Source organism: Anolis carolinensis, chromosome 5 (assembly GCF_035594765.1).
Source record: "Anolis carolinensis isolate JA03-04 chromosome 5, rAnoCar3.1.pri, whole genome shotgun sequence".
In the NCBI taxonomy this organism is placed as follows: domain Eukaryota; kingdom Metazoa; phylum Chordata; class Lepidosauria; order Squamata; family Dactyloidae; genus Anolis; species Anolis carolinensis.
The window spans coordinates 98,720,129-98,742,490 of record NC_085845.1 but is presented as its reverse complement, the minus strand read 5'-3'; the positions used below and the strand labels follow the sequence as shown (position 1 = coordinate 98,742,490).

At 36.4% G+C, this 22,362-nt stretch overlaps 1 protein-coding gene and 1 long non-coding RNA gene across 3 annotated transcripts in view; one reads left to right on the top strand and one right to left on the bottom strand.

The window, feature by feature from the left end:
* Nucleotides 1-22,362, top strand: part of atxn10 (ataxin 10) — a 125,686-nt gene that overhangs the window by 100,982 nt on the left and 2,342 nt on the right. For both annotated transcript variants that reach the window (XM_062983599.1, XM_003221427.4), the window contains exon 10: nt 13,460-13,523. In XM_062983599.1, the coding sequence (XP_062839669.1) occupies nt 13,460-13,523 (64 nt within the window). The remainder of the gene's footprint in view (nt 1-13,459; nt 13,524-22,362) is intronic.
* LOC134299762 (uncharacterized) lies at nt 14,075-18,174 on the bottom strand. Its single transcript, XR_010007011.1, has 3 exons — nt 18,028-18,174; nt 16,910-17,034; nt 14,075-14,754 (listed from the first exon to the last, which is right to left on the bottom strand). It is a non-coding gene; the product is annotated as an uncharacterized LOC134299762 (long non-coding RNA).

Here is a 22,362-nt window from a genome sequence, read left to right as displayed (position 1 = left end):
TTAATTTTTGATTGTTGTGCATAAGATAGCCTTGCTGCAATAATTGTATAATGTAATAACTTTAAAAAATATTTGTTCATTTGGAAAAATTAAGTTGGATCTAGCTGTATTCTGATTTTAAATATCCCTCAAATAATTTTTATTGGACTTTTACTAGGAGGGGAGGCAGGGGGAAAAGAGAGGGAAAAAGAAAAATTTGGGCGTAGTAGGTTTATTATTGGTTAGTTGCATCTGTACCAAAAGTCTAATATGTCACAAGAAGAAAACAAAGGGAGTGAGGATTGTTGGGATATGGGGAATTCTTGTACAAAGTTATCATTGTTACAACTAAGTCTTCATCTCTATTTCTTTAGCACACATTTCATAAAATATTGAAGATTTTAAATATTTCTTGTAACATATTTTGTATCAGTCTCCAATATTCTTTTGGAGTATATGGTAGAGAAAGTACCTTGGTATGTTTCACATTTCCAACATAAATTGTTAGTTCTCTTCTACATCATTGCCAGTTTGACTGGACTCGGGTACCATTGATACATCATTTTATAGCAATTGTCTTTTAAGGTCAAAACTTAAAATATCTTTTAATTCTTTTGATCACGTTTTCTGCATCCTTTTAGCTCTGTAGTCTGTCCATTATTTTGTGCCTATTAATTACATATTCTTTCATTAGTTCTTCCTCCTTGTTTAACATCTTCACGAATGATCAGCCACAACTACCACTCACAAGAGTTTTATGTATGCTGATGACCTTGGCTTTCCACCTACATAACCGTGAAGCCAACAGGAAACTGAAAGTTACTTGGGAAGCCCAAGAGCTCGAACACTGTTTCCATCCTAAATAACTTGGTGTCACCTTAGGTCGAACACTAACATATAGGAAACACTGCATGAACACCAAGCACAAAGTAGCTGCATGCAATAACATCCTGCGTAAACTTACTGGCAGTGCATGGGGTTCAGACCTATAATTAATAAGAACATCAGCCCTGGCCTTGTCTTACTCAACTGCTGAGTACGCCTGTCCTGTCTGGCACAAGTCTGTCCATGCGAAGCAGGTGAACATAGCACTGAACAAAATATGTAGAATAATTACAGGATACCTTAAACCTACACCTGTTGATAAACTCTATAAGCTAGCTGGCATTACCCCCCCCCCCCCCCGAAGTGTGACGGGAAGTTGCTGCTAACTGTGAGAAAAATAAGGTCGAACATTGTGAAAGCCACCTACTGCATGACCATCAGCCTCCTCCCACTAGACTCAAATCAAGGAAAAACTTCATGAGAACCACCACTCCTCTTGATGTTCCCCCAGCAACAGCAAGAGTATCCCTCTGGGCAGCTAAACCAGGCAATTCTAACTGGATGGCCCCCATGAGGGTCTGCCTCCAGGGGCAAACCAAGAATGGGCAACTTCAAAGTCCCTAAACAGACTCAGAAGTGGAGTGGGCAGATCAAAAGACAACCTGGCAAGATGGCACTACCTGGAGGAATCTGCCACCTTGTGTGACTGTGGAGCTTTATTTATTTATTTATTTCGTGTCAAAAGCATTGTATAATAAATAAGTTTAAAAGTGATAAAATAAAGGAATCACAAACAGCTAAATAGTTTTAGACCAAAAGTGGGCAACAGCAGTTACATTGTCCATAGCTTTGAACAACACCTCCTCCATGCATGAGGCAGGGCATTGTGGGCAAGTGTACATATGAGGAGTTGTTTGTTCTGCTCCACAGTCACACAAGGTGAGCGCCCGCTGTTAGTTCCAGCTTCTGCCAACCTAGCAGTTCGAAAACATGCAAATGTGAGTAGATCAATAGGTACCGCTCCGGCGGGAAAGTAATGGCGTTCCATGCAGTCATGCCGGCCACATCTATATCTACATTTGTGATAATGTATCGTAACTAAACTAAAAATGGCTTAAGAGTACTGAGCTTTTATTCCTTCCACATATTATAGTGTATACATTTCCATTTTCAGACAAAGAGCAATCAAAACGAGTCCTCTCTTTAACACTTACCCTCCCAATTTTTTCTCTTTATCTTTCTATTTATTTTATGTGGTTATCTGTTTCCATTGCTTTTTGCTTGGTTAACAGTAGGGAGGTTTGAGAGAAGCCTAACACAAGCCTTCACCATTAGAAGAAAGGCAGCTTAAGCATTGCTAGTTGCCTGTCCTAAAGCGTTTGCTGGAATGTTTTTGATCAGTTTGGAACCTGGCCTTTTTCCTGGGAGAAGTGAGGGATTTATTTGCACATACAGTAGAGTCTCACTTATCCAACACTCGCTTATCCAACGTTCTGGATTATCCAACGCATTTTTGTAGTCAATGTTTTCAATATATCATTATATTTTGGGGCTAAATTCGTAAATACAGTAATTACTACATAGCATCACTGCGTATTGAACTACCTTTCCTGTCAAATTTGTTGTATAACATGATATTTTGGTGCTTAATTTGTCAAATCATAACCTAATTTGTTGTTTAATAGGCTTCTTCTTAATCTCTCCTTATTATCCAACATATTCACTTATCCAACGTTTGGCCAGCCAGTTTATGTTGGATAAGTGAGTCTCTACTGTATATACCTGTGCAAGTTTGTGTGTATGTTATGATTTGTACAGCCTAACTGTAATTAAATACATGAAGGTAGCTATTGCCACAGTGCAAAGAAGCATTTTAAAATAAATTAAAAATAAATACTATCATAATAATTTGTTGGATCTTATTTTTGTACTAGGAAATCCGCAAACTAATCAAGTTAAACATTGCTAATATCTTGTTTCCTGATAAAATAATAAAATAATATTGGTATTTTAACACTTTTTAAAAATCTACCTAAAGATTTTTTTTCTTCATCTGAGCATAGTATATCATTCATTACATCATCTAAACCACATGGAAAGAAAAAAAATTACTTTCTACACACTTGAAATTAATGTAATTCTACTGATGTACAATAGCATCTTTGATATGACTTGAAATGTTTATACATTCTCTCACTACAAATCACTCATCTTGAACACAAAGCTAATGATCCCAGGAAGTACTTGATGCATGGTTCTGGGACAGGACAGAACTAGGAGGGAAAGAATACTTACAAGGTACTCCCCATTACAAGGAATTTTTAGAAAACTTAAATGTTTCCCCTAAATGTTCAAGACTCAATAGTACAGACTTTGCCTCAGTACTGTTCTTCCTCCCACTTTATATTCTGCTTGGAGTACAATGGCAAGATGGGGGAAAATCATTCAAAATACAGCAAGTGAAAAATGGCAAGTGCACAGTTTCTGTAATATTCACATAAAACTCTCTCCCCAAATCTAGTAATTAAGTTCTCTGATGAATATTTACTTTTCTTTCATTATCGCAGTCACCTATTCCTCAAGCATCTAGTACATTAACAAGGTCCAAATACATAGATCTCACTGGAGTAATATATACATATTAACCAGGTTTGTTAAATTGAATATGACTATCATTTGTATAAACCTGTGTCTTGTTTTTGTGATTTATATAGTTCTGAAAGCTTCACATTTACTATGATAATTACTGGAGTATACCAAGGCAAGCATATTTTGTAGCACGAAACACTGCAGTGCAGAGAAAAAGGATGCCTCGGGCTCTTTAGAGCAAGACGCTACATGAAACAACCTATCAGGAGATTATATACAGCTCCCTTAAGACAAAGTTACCAAGGCCTGTTTTCTTTTTCCAGATACCCAGGAACGTAGTAACCAGGGGGGGGGGGGGAGGATATTAAAAGAATTATAATACTTGTAAGTATTGCTCTTTGTCTGAACCATCCACAATCTCCAAAGTGATCAAAAGCAGGCAAGGACATGGGGACTGCCTAGCTTATATAGCTTGGGTTCTGCCCACTGATGATGGTGATGATGATGATGATGATGATGATGATGATGATGATGATGATGATAATAATAATAATAATTTTATTATTATACCCCACCCCATCTCCCCGAAGAGACTCGGGGCGGCTTACATGGGGCCAAGCCCAGTCAACAGCAATAAAAGCAAAGCAATAAAACAGATCAAAACAACAATAAAAACAAGTAATAAAAAATCACATACAAGGACAAAAGATAAAATCTTGGATAAAATCTGGAAAAACCTGGGCCAAAAGTGCTAGTTATGTCGAAATCATCAGGAAGGGGTGGATTATCTAAATTGTCATTGCCTTCCAAGTACTGGAAGAGGCGTAAATACGGGACTATTATTGGAAAGGCAACAGGTCGATCTGTTCTCTTGACCCCACACATAATTAACTCTGTCTTTTTCTTCATCAAAGGATTCAAATGACCTCCCACCACTATGCGGCAAGGTCACTCAATATGGGATGGCAATTTGATGTAACTTGACTGATATGAAATGTATGTAAACCACTGTTCATAGACGATAACAGTTGGTCTACAAGTATCTCTTTTTCCTCTGCCCTTGTCTCATGCCTTTTTTTTTTGTAAAGTTATAGGAATATACAAGTTACTGGAGTAATTGAAACTGTAGTCCATCCATTTACATTTTCCTGTATGAAAGGTTACAGTTTAACTGTCAAACAAGATATATTTTCAGCAGTGACACTGCAGATGGTTTTCTGTAGATCACTTGTGGAAACTGTAATCATAATTGCCATAGGATGTAGGGTGTGTCATGCTGGGAAACTGCCACTACTTGGGTGGTTGTGGTGTTCAGATCTCTGCTTCAATATACAAACGAACCTTGGGAATTGCAGTCTCAGCATGCAGTGGACTGTCTTAGACATAAGTCATCAGTATAAACAATATGACCTACTATTTTTGTATGTTCACTATGAGGGCTACTTCAGTTTCTGCCATTTCAATATTTTAAGTAATTTAAATGTACTAAAATGTCAATAACAAAAGATCGCCTGATTCTAACTAACGATAGATGATAAATTATTTTCAATCGGTTTGGGCTTTGCAGTATAATATCTTTTTTATGATGTAGGTCTTAGAAATAGCTCCATGCATGTTAACCATCACCTATCCTGCCTGGATGGTCCATACAAAGCATTCTTTATGAAGTTAGTTTGTAATCTCTATGGAACAACTCCAACTGTGTGAAAGTCAGGTCTGTGGATACAGTCGATCCTCCACTTTCACAAATTTTACATTTGCAAGTTTGCAACGGTTGTTTAATGAGCTCAACCTTCTTGCTTCCATTCCCCTACTTGTCTCACTCTTCTCAGTCTCCTGTGCTATGGACAGCATCACCTGTATGGCTTTCTCATCTTGGCAACACAGTGCCTCTGCCAGATTTACAAAGACCCTTCACTAACTGTAAATACTTACGTATAAGTCTAGAAATTTTATTGTTAAAAAAAAAAACAGCCCAAAAAACCCTTTTTCATGACCTTAACTCTTATCAAGAAAGGAACCTCCTCCTTTTTTGAGTAGAGTGGCGAGAACCTACAAGAAGCACCAATCTCTTTGGCCTTTTTGAATACCTTAACAGGCAAATATTGTCATAGATGGGTCTTCGACGCTTCCTCTCAAAGGAGTGCCAAGAGAGTAGAGAAGGTCAGTGTTTCTTTTGGCTTCTAAGCTCTTAGATGAGGGCTTGGTTCCTTTGTAGTTAAGTGTTAAAACATCAGATAAGGGAATGATGGAAAGCCTTTTTCAATGCCTGGACTTCTAGCCCTTTTTCCTTTTTACAATGAGCCGTGACTTACCCATGGGTCATATCAAAATCCATAATTTTGCCCTCAAACCTGCCATCGATATATAATGAGGTTGACTCATACACGAGTATGTATGGTACCTCCACACTGAATCTAGTGTTAGCACTAGCCATTGCCACCATCATATAGGATCCATCTCCTCCTTTGTGTCTTATCTTCTGCAAACAGCATCACCTATATCGGTTTGCAGAAGAGGATACAGCAAGGAAGAGATGGGGGCAAAGAGGTGGATTCCCCATGGCCACTGCTGGTTGCTTCTGCTACTAATACAGTAGAGTTTCACTTATCCAACATAAATAGGCCGGCAGAATGTTGGATAAGCAAATGTGTTGGATAATAAGGAGGGATTAAGGAAAGGCCTATTAAACATCAAATTACATTATGATTTTACAAATTAAGCACCAAAACATCATGTTTTACAACAAATTTGACAGAAAAATACACAGCAATATTATGTAGTAATTACTGTACTTACGAATTCAGCACCAATGTATTGAAAAGATTGACTACAAAAACATTGACTACTAAAAGGCCGACTGCATTGGATAATCCAGAACGTTGGATAAGCGAATGTTGGATAAGTGAGACTCTACTGTATCTGTTTCAGTACAGAGGGCAGCAGAGAGGCTTTGCAAATCTGGCAAAAGCATTGTGGTGTAAAGGAAGGACAGGGTACAGGACAGTGCTGTTGATGAGAGAAGAATCAGTAGCATATTTGGTGATGGTGGTGGTTACAATATTTGCAGCATTTTTGCTTTCATAAGAGTCCTGTGGTAAAAACCTTCATGAATGTGGCAGCTGTATTTCAATAGTTTGAACCAAGACACTCATGGACTGAGAATTAGCAAACTCCATAGGGTGATGGATATGCAGATTTTACACTTTGGGAAGCTTTCAAGAGTTGGAGTATAACAATGTTGCCCGTTTTAGTTTAGCAGATGAGGAGCCTCCGGTGGCCAAGGGGATAAAAGCCTCGTGACTTGAAGGTTGGGTTGCTGACCTGAAAGCTACCAGGTTCGAATCCCACCCGGGGAGAGTGCGGATGAGCTCCCTCTATCAGCTCCAGCTCCATGCGGGGACATGAGAGAAGCCTCCCACAAGGATGGTAAAACATCAAAACATCCGGGCGTCCCCTGGGCAACGTCCTTGCAGACGGCCAATTCTCTCACTCCAGAAGCAACTCCGGTTGCTCCTGACACGAAAAAAAAAAGTTTAGCAGATAATATAAAATATAGGCAGTCCACATATTAGGAACAAGATAAGCTCTGTAGGTTTGAATGTGTATGTAAGTCGGAATAGGTATATTTTAAAATCTATCTATAGGGGCTCTTAGTGGCACAGTGTGTTAAAGCACTGAGCTGCTGAACTTGCGGACCGAAAGGTCCCAGGTTCAAATCCCGGGAGCGGAATGAGTGCCCACTGTTAGCCCCAGCTCCTGCCAACCTAGCAGTTCGAAAACATGCAAATGTGAGTAAATCAATAGGTACCACTCCGGCGGGAAGGTAACGATGCTCCATGCAGTCATGCCGGCCACATGACCTGGAGGTGTCTATGGATAACGCCGGTTCTTTGGATTAGAAATGGAGATGAGCACCAACCCCCAGTGTCGATCACAACTGCACTTAACGTCAGAGGAAACCTTTACCTTTACCTTTAATCTATCTTTAGCTTTGGATAGCTGTGTCGTTTGTTTGACTGTCTATGCCCCTATTCAGAAAATTTCACCTCACTTTCTGTCCCAGTGATAATTGGATTTTGAAAAAATTGGCTTGTTGTAGAAACAAGGATTGGTGATAAAGCTTTTGTTGAGACACCTTTTCCCCATGATAAATCTTTCAGGAATGAATTTCCCTTCCAAGGGATTGATTTCTCTCACTTCCTACTATCTCACCTCTGTTCTTAACTATGATTTGTTTGTAAGGTGGATGTTTGTAACTTGGGGAATGCCTGTATGTCTGGATTCTGGAGAGGTAATCTTTATCAAAGCTATATTAGTGTCTCTCCCTCCCTCCCTCTCTAGTGAAGGGGACGGTGTGTGAAGGCTCCTCATCTGTACACCTCCTCCAAAATCTCAAGCTCCTTTGCATGAATTTCTGGAGTACCTTTTTCATGAAGATAAAAATGTGTTTGTGGTGGGGCAAGGCTAACTGTGAATCTGGACCTTCAAGGGAGAAGGGTAAAATTATCAAAATGCTATTTTAATTTGCAGTGAAATAACGCAGGAAAGATAGTGATAAATTAGATCAAGTGAATATTGTGAGGCAATAATAAATAATGAAGGAAAATTCAAATTTTATTGAATATTAGAGCAAATTAGATTGTATTTGTCACAAAAAGTGTGGTACATATGCATATACAAAATTGTTTTTTTTCTATTCCTTTATAAAAGAATAGAAACATAAAGGGCCTCCAATATCATCAAATGGAATTGTAATCTTCTTCCTCTTCTCTTTTTTTCACCCCCTGCTTCCCCCCCAAGATTGGGACAAAAACACAACCTAAAAAACCAATATAATTAAAAACACACAAAAGGCAAATATTAAAAGCAATGGTGGGCAACTTCCACAGTGTGTGTATCGCTTTTTAATTTTGTGCAAGTGAAAGTAGACAACTTTGAAAAAATATATATGTTAAAATAGACCACAATGTTATTTATGTGTCTCTCTCTGTGTGAATGTATTTAAAATAAATTAACATTATTTTATTTAAATTTCATTATTAACAACTCCTGCTCATATACTGGGTTAATTGGTATATTATACCCTTTATTACTCTTTCAGCTTACAGTCCTTCATTTTGTATGGCTCCTTCTTTCTGCTGTAGAGTAGATGCCTGTGTTAATATAAGTGAAAATAAAGGCTGGCATCTTGTTCAGTAATTATGAGATTACACACCAAACACATGGGGCACATGGAGAGAAGCAATTGCAGCAGGATCCTGTGGGGGTTCCCAGTGTCTCTTCTCAATGTACCCCATGACTGGGAAAATTCTTCAGGCATAAATTCCCAAACCTCCAATCTGCAGCAACTTGGCATTTGTCAGAAAACATGGATTTATGGGAGATATTGTTAGACAGGATCTTGTCAGGCAAACGATGGGGGTATCTTGGCCACAAGGAGCATAGTTCCTTTTATGTGCATTTCTATACCCCCTGAATAAGACACTTGACAATTGTGTCAATAAAGCAGTCATTTTACTAGTTGGGCACATAAACCAGATGCCCCTAGCCACAGGCAGAATCCCCATAACACATCAGCCTTGGTCTCCTCGATGTCCTATATGAGACCATCAGTGAATTTTGTGTCCCTTGAACAGAGGAAAGCAGGATATATATGTAATGTTTTTCATAGGGTTATTATGGCAGGAGGTAATCAATTTCCCCCTTCTGTGTTTATATTTAAATGTTATATTTAAAGGTTTCATAGTGCCAGAAAAATAACATAATCCATAGAAATCAGTAGTGGTAAAGATCTTAGTTCTGCTTTGAATTGGTGGGTATGGGATGCCCTGATGTGGCTGGGAAAAAGATCTTTCTTCCTTATGCCATCCATCTCATTGGGGAAGTGGATGTCACATCAGAGCCTTTACCATTCCAGCATACGATCTGTGGAAAAGAGCCTCTATCCACAAGTATTTCAGCAGATTTTCAGGATGTGGTGGCTTCCAATAATAGATTTGTTTGCCACAACCTCAGTTGTATCTATTATAAGCCAAAGTGCCTATATCCTAGACTCAGACCCACAAATGGTAGAGAATAAATTATTCCTCTTTCTTCAAGTTGGGCAGAACTCAGCACCTTAGCTTTATGGCAGCGATCATATCAAGCATCTAAACTGTGGTTTCATGACTGTCTCTACTATCTACACAGGCTAACCGTGATGCAAGGCTATTTGTGATCATTATCACTGGCTGCCTAGAGAGGACAACATTGTAATGCTCAGGTCCTAATAAAATATCCTCACTTCTTTGTTTTCCGTTCTCAGCTGTGTCTGACAGAAACCTTTGGCCTTTGCAGTATGTTTCTCATGGCCCCGTTTTTTTTATTCTTTATGAAATGCAATTGAACTTATTTCTAAAAATATAGAAAGGAATCCTGTCTCACTTTTGAGACTGAATGAGAAAAAGTTAATGCAGAGATTTCAGGTGAATTTTGACATCATCTTCCACATCTTGTGCACATATTCAACCCACTTGCGCCATCCTGGTTTTGCACTTTTAAGTAGGACTGCTTCCTACTTTAAAGTACTGTTGACTGTACAATTAATAGTAGTACTACTAGCCCATAGTGTTACTGATGCAGAAAGTCCTGAAGCTGATGTTTCACATTTGATCATATGGGAGTGAAGTGAAACTTTGGTTGTAGGTTCCCTATTTCAGTATTAATTCTCCTATACCAGTTTGACAAACTCAATAAATATAAGGTACAGATGTAGCGGATCTTCTCTACCCAATACTAGTTTTTGTGTTCTTGACAAAAATGTCCACATATTTCTTGTCCCACCTATAGTAGACTAAACGAATGAATCAATAGCAGAATAGTATTCAGTAATTATGTAAACCTTTTTGATTCAGTGACTGTACTGTAGTTGAGACTAGCCACAGAATTTCTGTTAGTAGTTTTATTTTTCAAGGTAAAGCTGACAATATCAGCATAGCTGGTCATGTGCTGAATCTTCAGGCATGCAAAGTGCACACAGCCCTTAAAGCATTCCTTTTCCATTGTCACTGAACTTGCCATCAGAAATTGTCTTTCTTGTGATGTATGCCTTTTGGAATGAAAACTGTTTGAATCAGTAATTACTATGTCAAAAAGAGAGCTTAAGCTAAGTGCTGGCATGCCTGGACATATCTAGATATTTAAAACAAATGCATACGATAATTTGTCGTCTTATTCAAGGATGATTTAGCTGCTGTATTGTAATATGATTGTAGATATTTGCAAATTGGGGTTTAGTTGTGCATACATACTTTAAGATTATTTTGATTACAGCAGCCTTAGTACATATGAAATCAGTAGTTTGCAAAATAAATAAATAATATAATCAGAGAACAGCATTTGACAGCGGAGACTGATTGTACGAACTTGGCCATATTGTGGTTAGTCCCACCTTGTTTTCCAGCTATGTTGTATCTTGTGTTTAGCAGCTACGGGATTGACTCTTCATGCCAGAACAAGAACATTAGGTGTTCACTTGCATTGATATGAAGATGCTTGTTCTTCTAGATGCATAATATAATTCATTTTTCTTAAACATAATGTGCTTGTGATTTCAGCCGTACAACCTGCACATATATAATCTGGCCTGATTTATTTATTTACAGTATTTATATTCCGCCATTCTCACACCGAAGGGGACTCAGGGGACTCACATTACACATATAAGGCAAACATTCAATGCCTTGACATAGAACAAAGACAAAGACAAACGCAGGCTCCAAGCTGGCCTCGAACTCATGACCTCTTGGTCAGAGTAATTTGTTGCAGCTGATATTGTATGTTATTACAATAATAGGGGGAAAAACACTGGTTATATGAATATTTTCCAGGCAAATAGTCATGCATTTATTCATCTTCTGTTTCACTATAATAATATTTTTGCTTTATACTTGAAACTGAAATTAACTACAGTGTTCCCTCACTTATCGTTCGGGTTAGGTTCCAGGACCACCTGCAATAAGTGAAAATCCGCAAAGTAGGGACGCTATATTTATTTTAATATTTATACATTATTTTAGTTGTTATACACTATTTTAAGTCTTTATCAACCAATCGTGTGTTGATAAATCGCCTCCTTCTCCTCCCGTTGCTGCTTGGGCTCCTTTTCTCTCCCTTTGGCTTCTCCTTCCTTCCTTCCTTAGGCTGTAAAGTGTAATTTTTATGATTTATAATAGTCTTTTAGAGTTTATTGAAAAACCGCAAAACAGCAAATCCGCAAAAAGTGAACCGCAAAGTAGAGAGGGAACACTGTATTGCCATTCTGCATACATGCTCAGTTAAACTCTGCTCTATGTTCTTTAATTCTATATGTTTTCCACAAATAATATATGTGGTAACATTTATAGGGATCCAATTCTGGTTTGTTGTTTTAAGACCAATTTAGGATCATGGATGTACAGTTGGCCCTTGGTTTTGCCATTTTATAAATGACTGGTTTGTTTTATATAATCTTAAGAGAAACTACAGTATGTTAAATCTAAGATGATCATTTTTGGTAAAGTTTTACCTAACTTTAATTGGGAAATAAGATAGAACAGGTCTCCTCTTTCAAATATTTGGAGTGCTTGGAAGTCTCAGCTACAAAACATTAAAACAATAGCACAGAAGTCAGCTCATGCTATATTGAAAGTTTCGTGTTCTAGAGATGGCAGGCTGGTAATTCCAACATTGAAAATATTTTTAGGGAAAGTAGTTGCTCAAATGCAAGATGGTATCATGGTCTCTGGATTAAATCACAATATCTTGAAGGACTTGCGGGTCTGTCAGGACAAGTTTTTGAAGTATTGTTGGCAGTACCTCTGGGGGGGGGGGGACTCCAGCTGTGCTCCTAAGGACAGAAACAGGTGTACTATCTGTAAAACTGAGGCTCTTGGACATGTTGGAGGATTGCCTCCCCATGCTTTGTTTAGACAAACAATAGAAGACAAACAGCTGGATTAACACAGTCTAAGGTTTATTAACTTCTAAAACTTTCAACTGTTATTTTAATTTTTCCTAAAATTAGAAACAAACTGAAAGATTGGATCTATACGATGGATAATGATCAGAACTTAGATCCGATTGCATCTTCAAATTTTAACCATTGATATCATCTGTTGAGAATCACATAACAACTCAATGTTTACAGACTCTCTTACCTTTGCCCCTCTGTTTTGCACATCATAAACGGAAGCGTTCGGAGAAATTAACTGCTATGTATTTGTGGCATGGGTGAGGTAGATGATAGCTTACATTACTAACTGTATTGCCAACTTCAGCAAAACCCCAGGAAGAGATTTTTACATGTTGAAAGCTCTTACATGAAACTATGCTGGCAGTGGCTACTATCCGATGGTGACTGGTGTTACACATAACATTAGTCTTTTTTGCTAAAGCTGCTAAAAATATTTGTGTTAGTTATTTGAAACATGTTGTTATTGATTGTGCAGAAGATTAATTCATCTGATTTTCTGTTTGGATGCATATGCACAGGAATGTATATTAGGGACACTATTTACTACATGGTTGTATACAATGGAACTTGAGTATCCATGGATTCAGGTATCTACAGGGAGTCCTGGAACCAAACCCCAGCAGATGCCAAGGGTTTTGGAATATTTTATTGTTTTTATTGACTTATTATTTACATTTAGCTACTATTTTATTATTTTTGTTTTTATTCCAAACCATGTGGGGATTTTTAAAAATGTATTTTGAAATACATGATTAATAAAATATATAAAGCACTTTACCTAGAAGATGGCTATAAAGAGACACTAAATCCTATTGCTATTTTTAAAGCAGACACTTGAGAGTTGATTATGCTTCAAATGTGACACATAATGTGGTTAATGTACCATAGTTTGTAAATTCACTTCAAACCATCGACTTCAGAACCTTCTTTGTTACTATTCCTGAATAAACATACTATAGTTCTATCTGCATAGAGCACAGATATATCTGTTTACAGTTTAATTAGAGCTGTAAAAATATTTACCTACCAAGCAAGAAACATAAATATTAAATGTGTCTCTTTTTCTTATAGGTGTATGAATTAGATGGCATCCCGTTGATTTTGGATAATTGCAGCATTGATGATAATAATCCTTGTATCCTTTTAATAATGTTTTACTATTGGAAATGACACTTGCCCCTTATAATGCAATTTGAGCCAAGGATGGGTTTGTATATGCAGACACTAGAGGTAAAGCACTTTTTTCTATTCACATGAACGAAGTATTTAAAGCCACCCTAAAGGATGATTAACTGCTAGAATTCAATGAGGCAAATGCACGTTTGAAAATTCTCTGCATATTGAATTACAGTAGAGTCTCACTTATCCAACATAAACCGGCCGGCAGAACGTTGGATAAGCGAATATGTTGGATAATAAGGAGAGATTAAGGAGAAGCCTATTAAACATCAAATTAGGTCATGATTTTACAAATTAAGCACCAGAACATCATGTCTAACAATAAGTTTGACAGAAAAAGTAGTTCAATATGCAGTAATGCTATGTAGTAATTACTGTATTTACGAATTTAGCACCAAAATATCATGATGTATTGAAAACATTGACTACAAAAATGCGTTGGATAATCCAGAACGTTGGATAAGCGAGTGTTGGATAAGTGAGACTCTACTGTATATTGTTGCTCATTGACTCACACGTTCTGGTACACTTAACTTGTTAATGTTTTATTGTCGTTTTTAACCCTGCATAATTTCTACAGTTTTTAAAAAAATTCCTTTCTCAGAAAATGGTTGCCACTATTTTTGATTTTTATTTCAGTTGGAAAGAAGTCATTTCATTTTGCTTTTTGGACCTTAAAAAAGATATCCTATAAATTGGGAGTGGGCAAAATATGTTAGATTGTAGCTTCCATGTAGTCTTAATAGCTTCTTAAATGCCACAAGTGTTCCCCTTTCTGGGTGCCAAATCTGTTTTATGTATTTATTTTATATTGATATTTTGTTCTAAACCCTTTTTCTTAACATCATGTATGGAGAGGGAAAATCACAAAGCACTTGTGTTTTGCTTTTCTTTTTTCTTGTCAGATCTCTAATGTATTTAGCTGAGACTTAAGTCTTTTAAAGTTATGCTAAGATGATTTTAACTAGTGGTTCTTTTGAAGAGTAGTAATCAAGTGGAGAAACTACATCATTTAGTACCATCTTAAAACAAATGGGGCATTTTGGACTTCATTATATCTTCTTCTTTCTGAATATCCAAGATTCATTGTTGTCATTTTAAATTAGGATTACTAGTGGAATCTAACCAAACTTGGTCATTGTAGCTTGTCCTGGACCTTTTGCTTCAGTCATCATTTGATCAGTCAGCTGAAATAAACAGGTAGTACATTACTAAGCAGCTCATCAAATTTACATACTTATTAAATTAGACCAGTGGGAAAATCAGTTCACAAATCTGGTAAAGATTCTGTTGTAAAAGAACAAGATTATTTTATTAGGACTGGTGAAAATCTAATATAAATGCCACAAAGAAAGAAAACTAACAAACTTTTATTACAAACTAACTTAGGTACCCGTCAATGTTTGGGTTAAGTAATTTGTAATGCTTTTTGTTAGAAAAAAGTCATTGTTTGGTTTTGGGTAAACTACTACTCCCATCATCCCCAAACACCATCAATAGTTCAGGTTGGTCAAGAGGGGTATGCGTGCCAGGTTTGGTCCAGATCCATCATCCGTGGAATTCACAGTGCTCTTTGATTGTGGGAAAATTACAACTCCCATCATCCCAGATCAATACCCTCCAAAACCCCACCAGAACTTAAAGTTGGTCATGAGGGGTCTATGTGCCAAGTTTGGTCCAGATCCGAGTCACAGGGCTCTCTGGATGCCAGGTGAACTATAACATTCAATATCCAGCGATCAATTCCCTCCAAACTATGTCAGTATTTTCTGTTGGTCATGAGGGTCTGTGTTCCTTTCTTTAGCTTTGGCTAAAATTGAGATTATTTTATTTACATGGCCTCTAAAGGTGTTTTTAAGAATTATGTTTCATACAGGAAGAATTTGCCACTACTGTCTGTCACCCCAGTGTTTGTATCGCTTGGACAATAGACGTGTAGTTTAGTCTTATTCTGCTTCCTATTGCTTCAGTCTCAAAGCTTGAGGAATTTCCTCTCCTGGCTTAAGCTATGCTTGTAGGATCAGTAATCGAGAGTATCCAGTTCTATGGCCAAGAACTGTCCTTTACATCGTGTAGGTCTTCATCTGTAAAACACCCTCATTCAATAGGCTCCACTCTGAGTTGAGGGAGTGAACAGGACCATCTTTTGCAAATATGTGATATTAATCTTGTCCTGAGTCTATGATGCTATATTCTAGTCTGGTGACTCTTCCCGGACATCCTTGGTCCAAATGTTTCCCACCATTAAGCCTCTGATCAATCCTTGAAATTCTCCAACATCTGGTTGATCCATTGTTGTAATATTGTGCCAGGCATGGAAGTGGTGGCAATGAAGAAGAAAAGAAGGAAAAGTCTAAGGTAATTGAATCATCCTCTCAATTGACTTCTCTATTTCCTGTTCTGACCACAGAACAGCATCTTGGTTCAACTTCCTCAGTCCATTGAAAGTCTACACTTTTTACTCATACTAACATGATTCCTTTGATCCAACAGCCTTTTGGTTTATCCTCCTTGGTCCATGTCAAGCCTACTCCTGCTAGAACTGTCCTGACTCTTTCAATCCACATTGTTTCAGTTCCTGTGGTTATTATTGATCTGACTCCTTCAGTCTGTAAAAAGTAAGAATAGATTAATCATCTCTTGATGAAGAAGGCCCTTTAAGCGCCAAACTGAAGGGGCCATGTATTCTCTGTTTAAGGTCTGTACCACAGCCAGGAAAATGGGATTTGGTCAACAAATCGACGTCTTTCATCCTTGGAAACTTCCTGGAGAAAACCTTATTTTTACTCCAGAGCAAATTCCCATCATGTCCCTCTCACCAAGCATTTTAGTCTTCCTCTGCACATAGTAGGTAATTGCATCAGTCTGTCTATCAGCATTCATCTTTGAAATCTTCATCAGATTCTTATTATTGCTTTTTTTACTTTAGTATGGGATTTTCATTTCTTCCTGGGTTTGCATATTTGGTCAATCACAATCCATCTTAGTCCACCATCTGTGAACCTGGTCTAAGACTTCATGCACTATCTACCTTTTTCTCCTCCAGGAGATTGAAACACGTTTGTTAAAGAGTGGCATTGAGTAACTCCCTTCACACTCCCAATACATTTCGCCCAGTATTTCACTATTCCAGTTCACTTCACCCTATCCTAGATCTCAGAGGTGTAAATTAGTATGTTTTTCCCAGAAAATTTTGGGTGTAATCAATCTTGCCCCTTCTCAGACCTAGGGAATGATGCTTTGTCTACATCGATCTGCAGCATATGTGTTTTTACACCACAACACAGAAAATACTTATGTTTTGTGTAGGCTGAAAGATTGTACCAAGTCCTTTCAACTTACGTCCTTCTCCACCATCAGCAATGGTCTCAACGGCCCCAGTTGAGGCATCACAGGAGGTGGCCTCATTTGTGTTGCAGTGGGTTTATTCATTTCAACTTTTTAACAGCAAGCTCTGATTCTCTCATCTAAAAACAAAATACTTTTATTATATAGTTGTACATAGAAGTCTTGGAACCTCTTCAGAATAACTGGCTTCAGAATTGTAAACAGAATGATTTCCTGTAACTGCATTTAGTTCTTGCATATATGATTTTATGTTGGCTGGTAGCTACTGCTTCTGATGATATGTCATTCAGTGTTTGGCTGATGGAAATATGGAGCTCTTTGATTAAAAAAACCTGTACAGCAAGCCTCTGTATTAAGTTAACATCAATCTGGCAGTGCTTCCTGAAACCAAATGTCCATAATACTGGAAGAGGAAAAAGCCGGACTGACTTTTGGGTGATCATGTAGCTGGCTATGTTGATGGAATCAAAATTGGCATCATTTGTGAAAAGAAAACCTGTGGTTTCTCTTTTGCTCTTGTACTGCAGTAGTAGTTGTGGGTCCATACATTATTGAACCATTCGTTTTGAAAAAAAAATACTGAAAATGTAGGTATAAGCTAATTTTTACATAAACCCATTTGAAGAACATTTTCTGATATTATAGTCAGTCTGACAGTCATCTTAAAGGTAGATGCAAACTACTTTTGACCTCATGGCAGTGATTACTGTAATTGTGGTTTATGAAACTTCAGGTTAAGCCCAGGAGAAATCAAGTTGCTATAGTCAATAACAATTGCAGTTTGTTTTGTGAGATGCCAGGAAAAAGTTTCTTGAAAAAACTAACCAGCATTTCTTATGTAAAAGTGCAGCCTGAGAGAGGCTTTGAAACAATCCATGCTGCTGAGGAGAGCAAAAACAGTGATATTATTATGTTCTAAGAAGTGAACTATCACAGTCATTCTGTTTCGTAGCAGCTAGTACATTTTCCTTCAGAATAGTAAAATGCATGAATTTGGAGAACTTACATTCTAATATTAAAGCAAAACAGCTAAACAAATATTTTTGTTTAATGGGCAAAATCTTACAGAAATTAAAATTATATGATAATGAACCAGCTAAATAAATGCTTACACTGGTTTGCATAAACCCAGACCTCAATAGCTCTGACTCACACATGGGTTAGGTGGAAGTACAGGTTCTTCAGTGAAAGATCTGTTGCAGTTTTGGAAAACAAATCGATCAATTATTGTGCAATGTATTCAGTTCCAAGTAGTAGTCATAGCAGTATGATACTAGAATACTTTCCAGCCAACTAGTCTTCATAAAGACTTTAAAGTCACTTAGATAAAAATCACGACAGATATATTCTGCATATTTTCTTTTACTGTTCATGAATAGTAGAATAAGTATCATAAACAATGTAGATTTATACTAATAATAAAACTTTATTTGTAGACTGCCCTATCTCCCCGGAGAAACTCAGGGTGGTTTTCAGCATATATGGGAAACATTCAATGCTAGCAAGAAGAAACATACAAACAAATTACATCAAAGCAGATACCATCAAGCAATATATAAGCGACCTAACTTTAAAATTTAATAACAAACATAATAGCAAATATTTGAATAACAAATTTTCCCACAGTATAATGTAAACATGATTTTGCTTTAAGTTTTGTAAAATTTGAAATGATGTTGAATGTGATCATTTGAAATATTTTGTCTCAGTTCAGTTGCAACTACAGGTAACTGATCTTACATGGTCTGGATTTGCATTCACATTTGCATAAGGAGACTCTACGAATAATTTAACCTGACTTATTTAATTATGATAGAATAAATAAGAAATTACACTTACGGCATATTCACATTAACATTGCATGCAGAAGGCATGCGCATACTGAATCTCACTTCCTGTCTCAGAGTGTGTCATTCAGTTTTGTCAAGTCTTAAAATACTACTGCCAGATTGTCGTTGAGATATATATGTGCCAATTGAAATTATTAAGTAATTGTAGCAGTATAACTGCTGAAGTTTTCCCCCCTAATTTTAACATGTAGAATTTTTGGTAGCTCAGCTTATTTAGACTGACTTCTACAGAACATTAAATAGAAGTTATTGAAGTAAAATATAGCTTTTTAATATCATAAGCATGAAATATCATAAGCAGAGAATGTTTTTGGCTTCACATTATCCAAGAGTGTGATTTTTCTTCTCCATTTTAAAAACCTAAATGTGTTTTAGTTATGTCTAAATTATAGGGTTCTATTACAATGTCAAAAATATGGAAAGCTACTGTGGCAAGATTGTATGTACCCTGTTTTTTGGTTTAACTGCCATTGTGGGATTGATTTTAGAGTCTTTTTCTTTTATAAATTATGAACTGTAAATTTTCAAATCTTCAAAGAAGGACTGATTATGGTATATTTAAAGCTGCTCTATCTAATGTAATGTTTTTAAATGCTTAACATGTATTAATTTTAATTTAATTTATTTTAAGCTTACTGTTGTATGTGTTTTAAGGCATCTAATAGTTGCCATATGTCAGCCACCTTGAGTCCCCTTCAGGGTAGAGAAAGGTGGGGTAGAAATAGGGTAAATATAAATAAAAAAAATATCTCAGAGCAACTACTAGTAACAGTTCTATAATGTTATCAGGAAACTTTCCTTTCCAGTTAGATTTTAACATTTAATTTTTTAAGGAAACACTGTCCTGAGATGTTTTTTTAAACATGTGTAAGATCAGCTCTTACTTATGAATTATCAATTTCTTAAAATGTTTGTAACTGTAAGGACTAAATACTATGGACACTCTCAAATGATTGAATGATGAGTCAACATGTATGTAATTCCCATTAATTCAACAGTGGATGTGCTCTTGTTGAAACAGTCAGTAGGATTCAGAATACCAAATCCAAGCAAAGGATTAAAACCTGATGTATTTTTAAATGTTCTGTACCATATATTTATACAACATTGACACCCAAGGTTTGTGTGCCTAAATGAAGTCCAGTATGGGCAGATTGTTCAGATGAAAACATTCAAATTCATTGTTCTCAGTAAATAATGGAACAAGGGACCATCATGAAGCAAATGAATGGGAAGGGTTGGAGCTTAATCTTTACAGCATCTATTCCCCTATTCAGTTTTTTGAAATAAAAAAACCCACTGTTTAAGTGTAGGCATACTGCTCAATAACAGTAACAAGGTAATGCTAGACATGATACGGACATCCGTCCCATTGGTTTCTGTCTGATTTATATTAGATAAATCAGACAGAAACCAGTAGGACTTTTCCCCAGCTAAACATGTAAAAGTTGTATGCGGTAAGATACCATGTATAATTATAGTTAAAGGTGACATGAAACTGGACTGATTTAAAAAAAATATTCCCCATAGTTTTGCAAGACACAATCCGACTTTTTTCGGTAAAAAAAATTGTTATTTTGTAACAAGATTCACCATAATGAAGTACTGGTTTTGGGGTTTAGCAGTTTAAAGTAAACCTGCAGAAGTAAAGCTGGATTGTGGTGCGTTATTTTCTTTTTGTATGGTTTGGCAACAAATGAACTCATGCTCCTGTTTGCTGTAACTATGGAAACTTTAGAAGCACCCTTTCTAAAGCTTGAGTATACAATAAAGTGCTTAAAGTGTTGGTTGGATTACGAACTTCAGAATACGCTCAATTTTTTATCTCTCTTTTGGGTAAGAACAAGAGAGTAATGTGAATAATAACTGGGAACTTGCTTTAATCTCCTGTGACACTTAAGTCTGTATAAGTCTTCATCTAGCCATCCAGGAATCTAAGGCCCTCTCAGCATGTTAAGGATAATCATACATATTCATGACTGAATGGGAAAAATTGGAACAGAAGGAGAAAACTGTGAACTAGCCACAACACTCCATCTGGCAGTATAGTGATATAAAATAGAAGAGCAAGTGAGCAGATATAAATGATATGATGCATTTAAACATATTTTTCATGGTATTTTATTTCTCATCTTTTCTAATATTTCATCATATCCCACCCAGCATACAACAGTGTATTTAACTAACAAATTATTTTAGGATACCTCATCTGAAAATACTGGAAGATGCTTCAGTGTCCTTTCCTTTCTCCCGTTCAGAGAGTCCGGTCATGCAGTTTAACCCCTACCCTAACCCATGTGAGTCAATGATAGAAAGGTGATCATCTAGATCAGGGCTTCTTCAACTTTTTCCACTCACAAGCCCTTTTCACCCAAGACATTTTTAGGCATCCTTGGTATATAAGTATATAAAATAGGTAAAAAAATTAAACATTTACTAATAATAAATAATAAATAAATTCATTTAAAAACAATTATTTGGTATATAGGATAAAAAGTCTGTTAGATGTAAAACAGCAATGTCTAATATACTGTAGTTTATAAATCCAAATGGTGAAAATGTGATGATTGCAATTTGGCACTGCTCAGGATGTGGGATACCGCTTCTTGGATATCTCACAAGTGTTTATATGCCAGATTGACAATATGGCAAATATTTTTGGCACAAAGAGCTTATTTACATATAGTGTGCTAAAACAAACACATTTCCATAAAATCTATAAAGCTTTATTTAGTACCTGTTGTTCAAAAACGTGTTGCTAGAAACCTTGGATCAAGAAGTTCAGGATCTCTTGCCCCAGCTATTAAACACTATCTAAAAGATTCCTTGTTCTTGCAGCTTTGAGACTATCTGCTTTTTCATTTTGTAGTTGATAAATAAATTATCTGATTGAAAGTTTAGGCTCTCTGGTAATCTATGCATTTAGATTGGAGGTGTTTTGAGTATATATGAATTCAGTTTTTGTTCATTATATTTATTTATTTATTTTTCAGAAAAACATCTACTTCTGCTTTATTGACTATTCTTTTTTTAAAAAATAAATTTTTATTAGTGATTTTCCAGAAAAGTGACACACGAATGAAATTGAAAATATAAAGAGTACATATAAGAAAAATAACAAACATAGACTACGTGCTCTCTACAGTGAATTAAACTCTCTCTCTCTCTATATATATAAGCAAAACAAACAAAAAGAAACAAACCAAGGACAAAAAAGAAAAGGAAATAAAAATAAAAGTAAAAATAAGGAAAACAAGACAATGGATGGAAACACAAGATTACATATATGGACAATGTGTGAATATATATATATGTGTGTGTGTGTGTGTGTGTGTGTGTGTGTGTATACATATATATGTCACGCCATACACCTTAACCCCCCAGTGTACATATATATCGACTTCCATCTTAATCCTGCTGACCTAACCGATTTATATCTTAAATAGTAATTTGTCTTGTACATTACACCCAGCCTCCACCTTTATATGTGTTTTCTAGATTTATATTTTAAATCAGAATTTTAACATTCACACTCTTTAAGTAGTCCTTGATAGAGTCCCAGTTTGTTTGTTTTTTTAGCTTGCCATGATTGTTTGC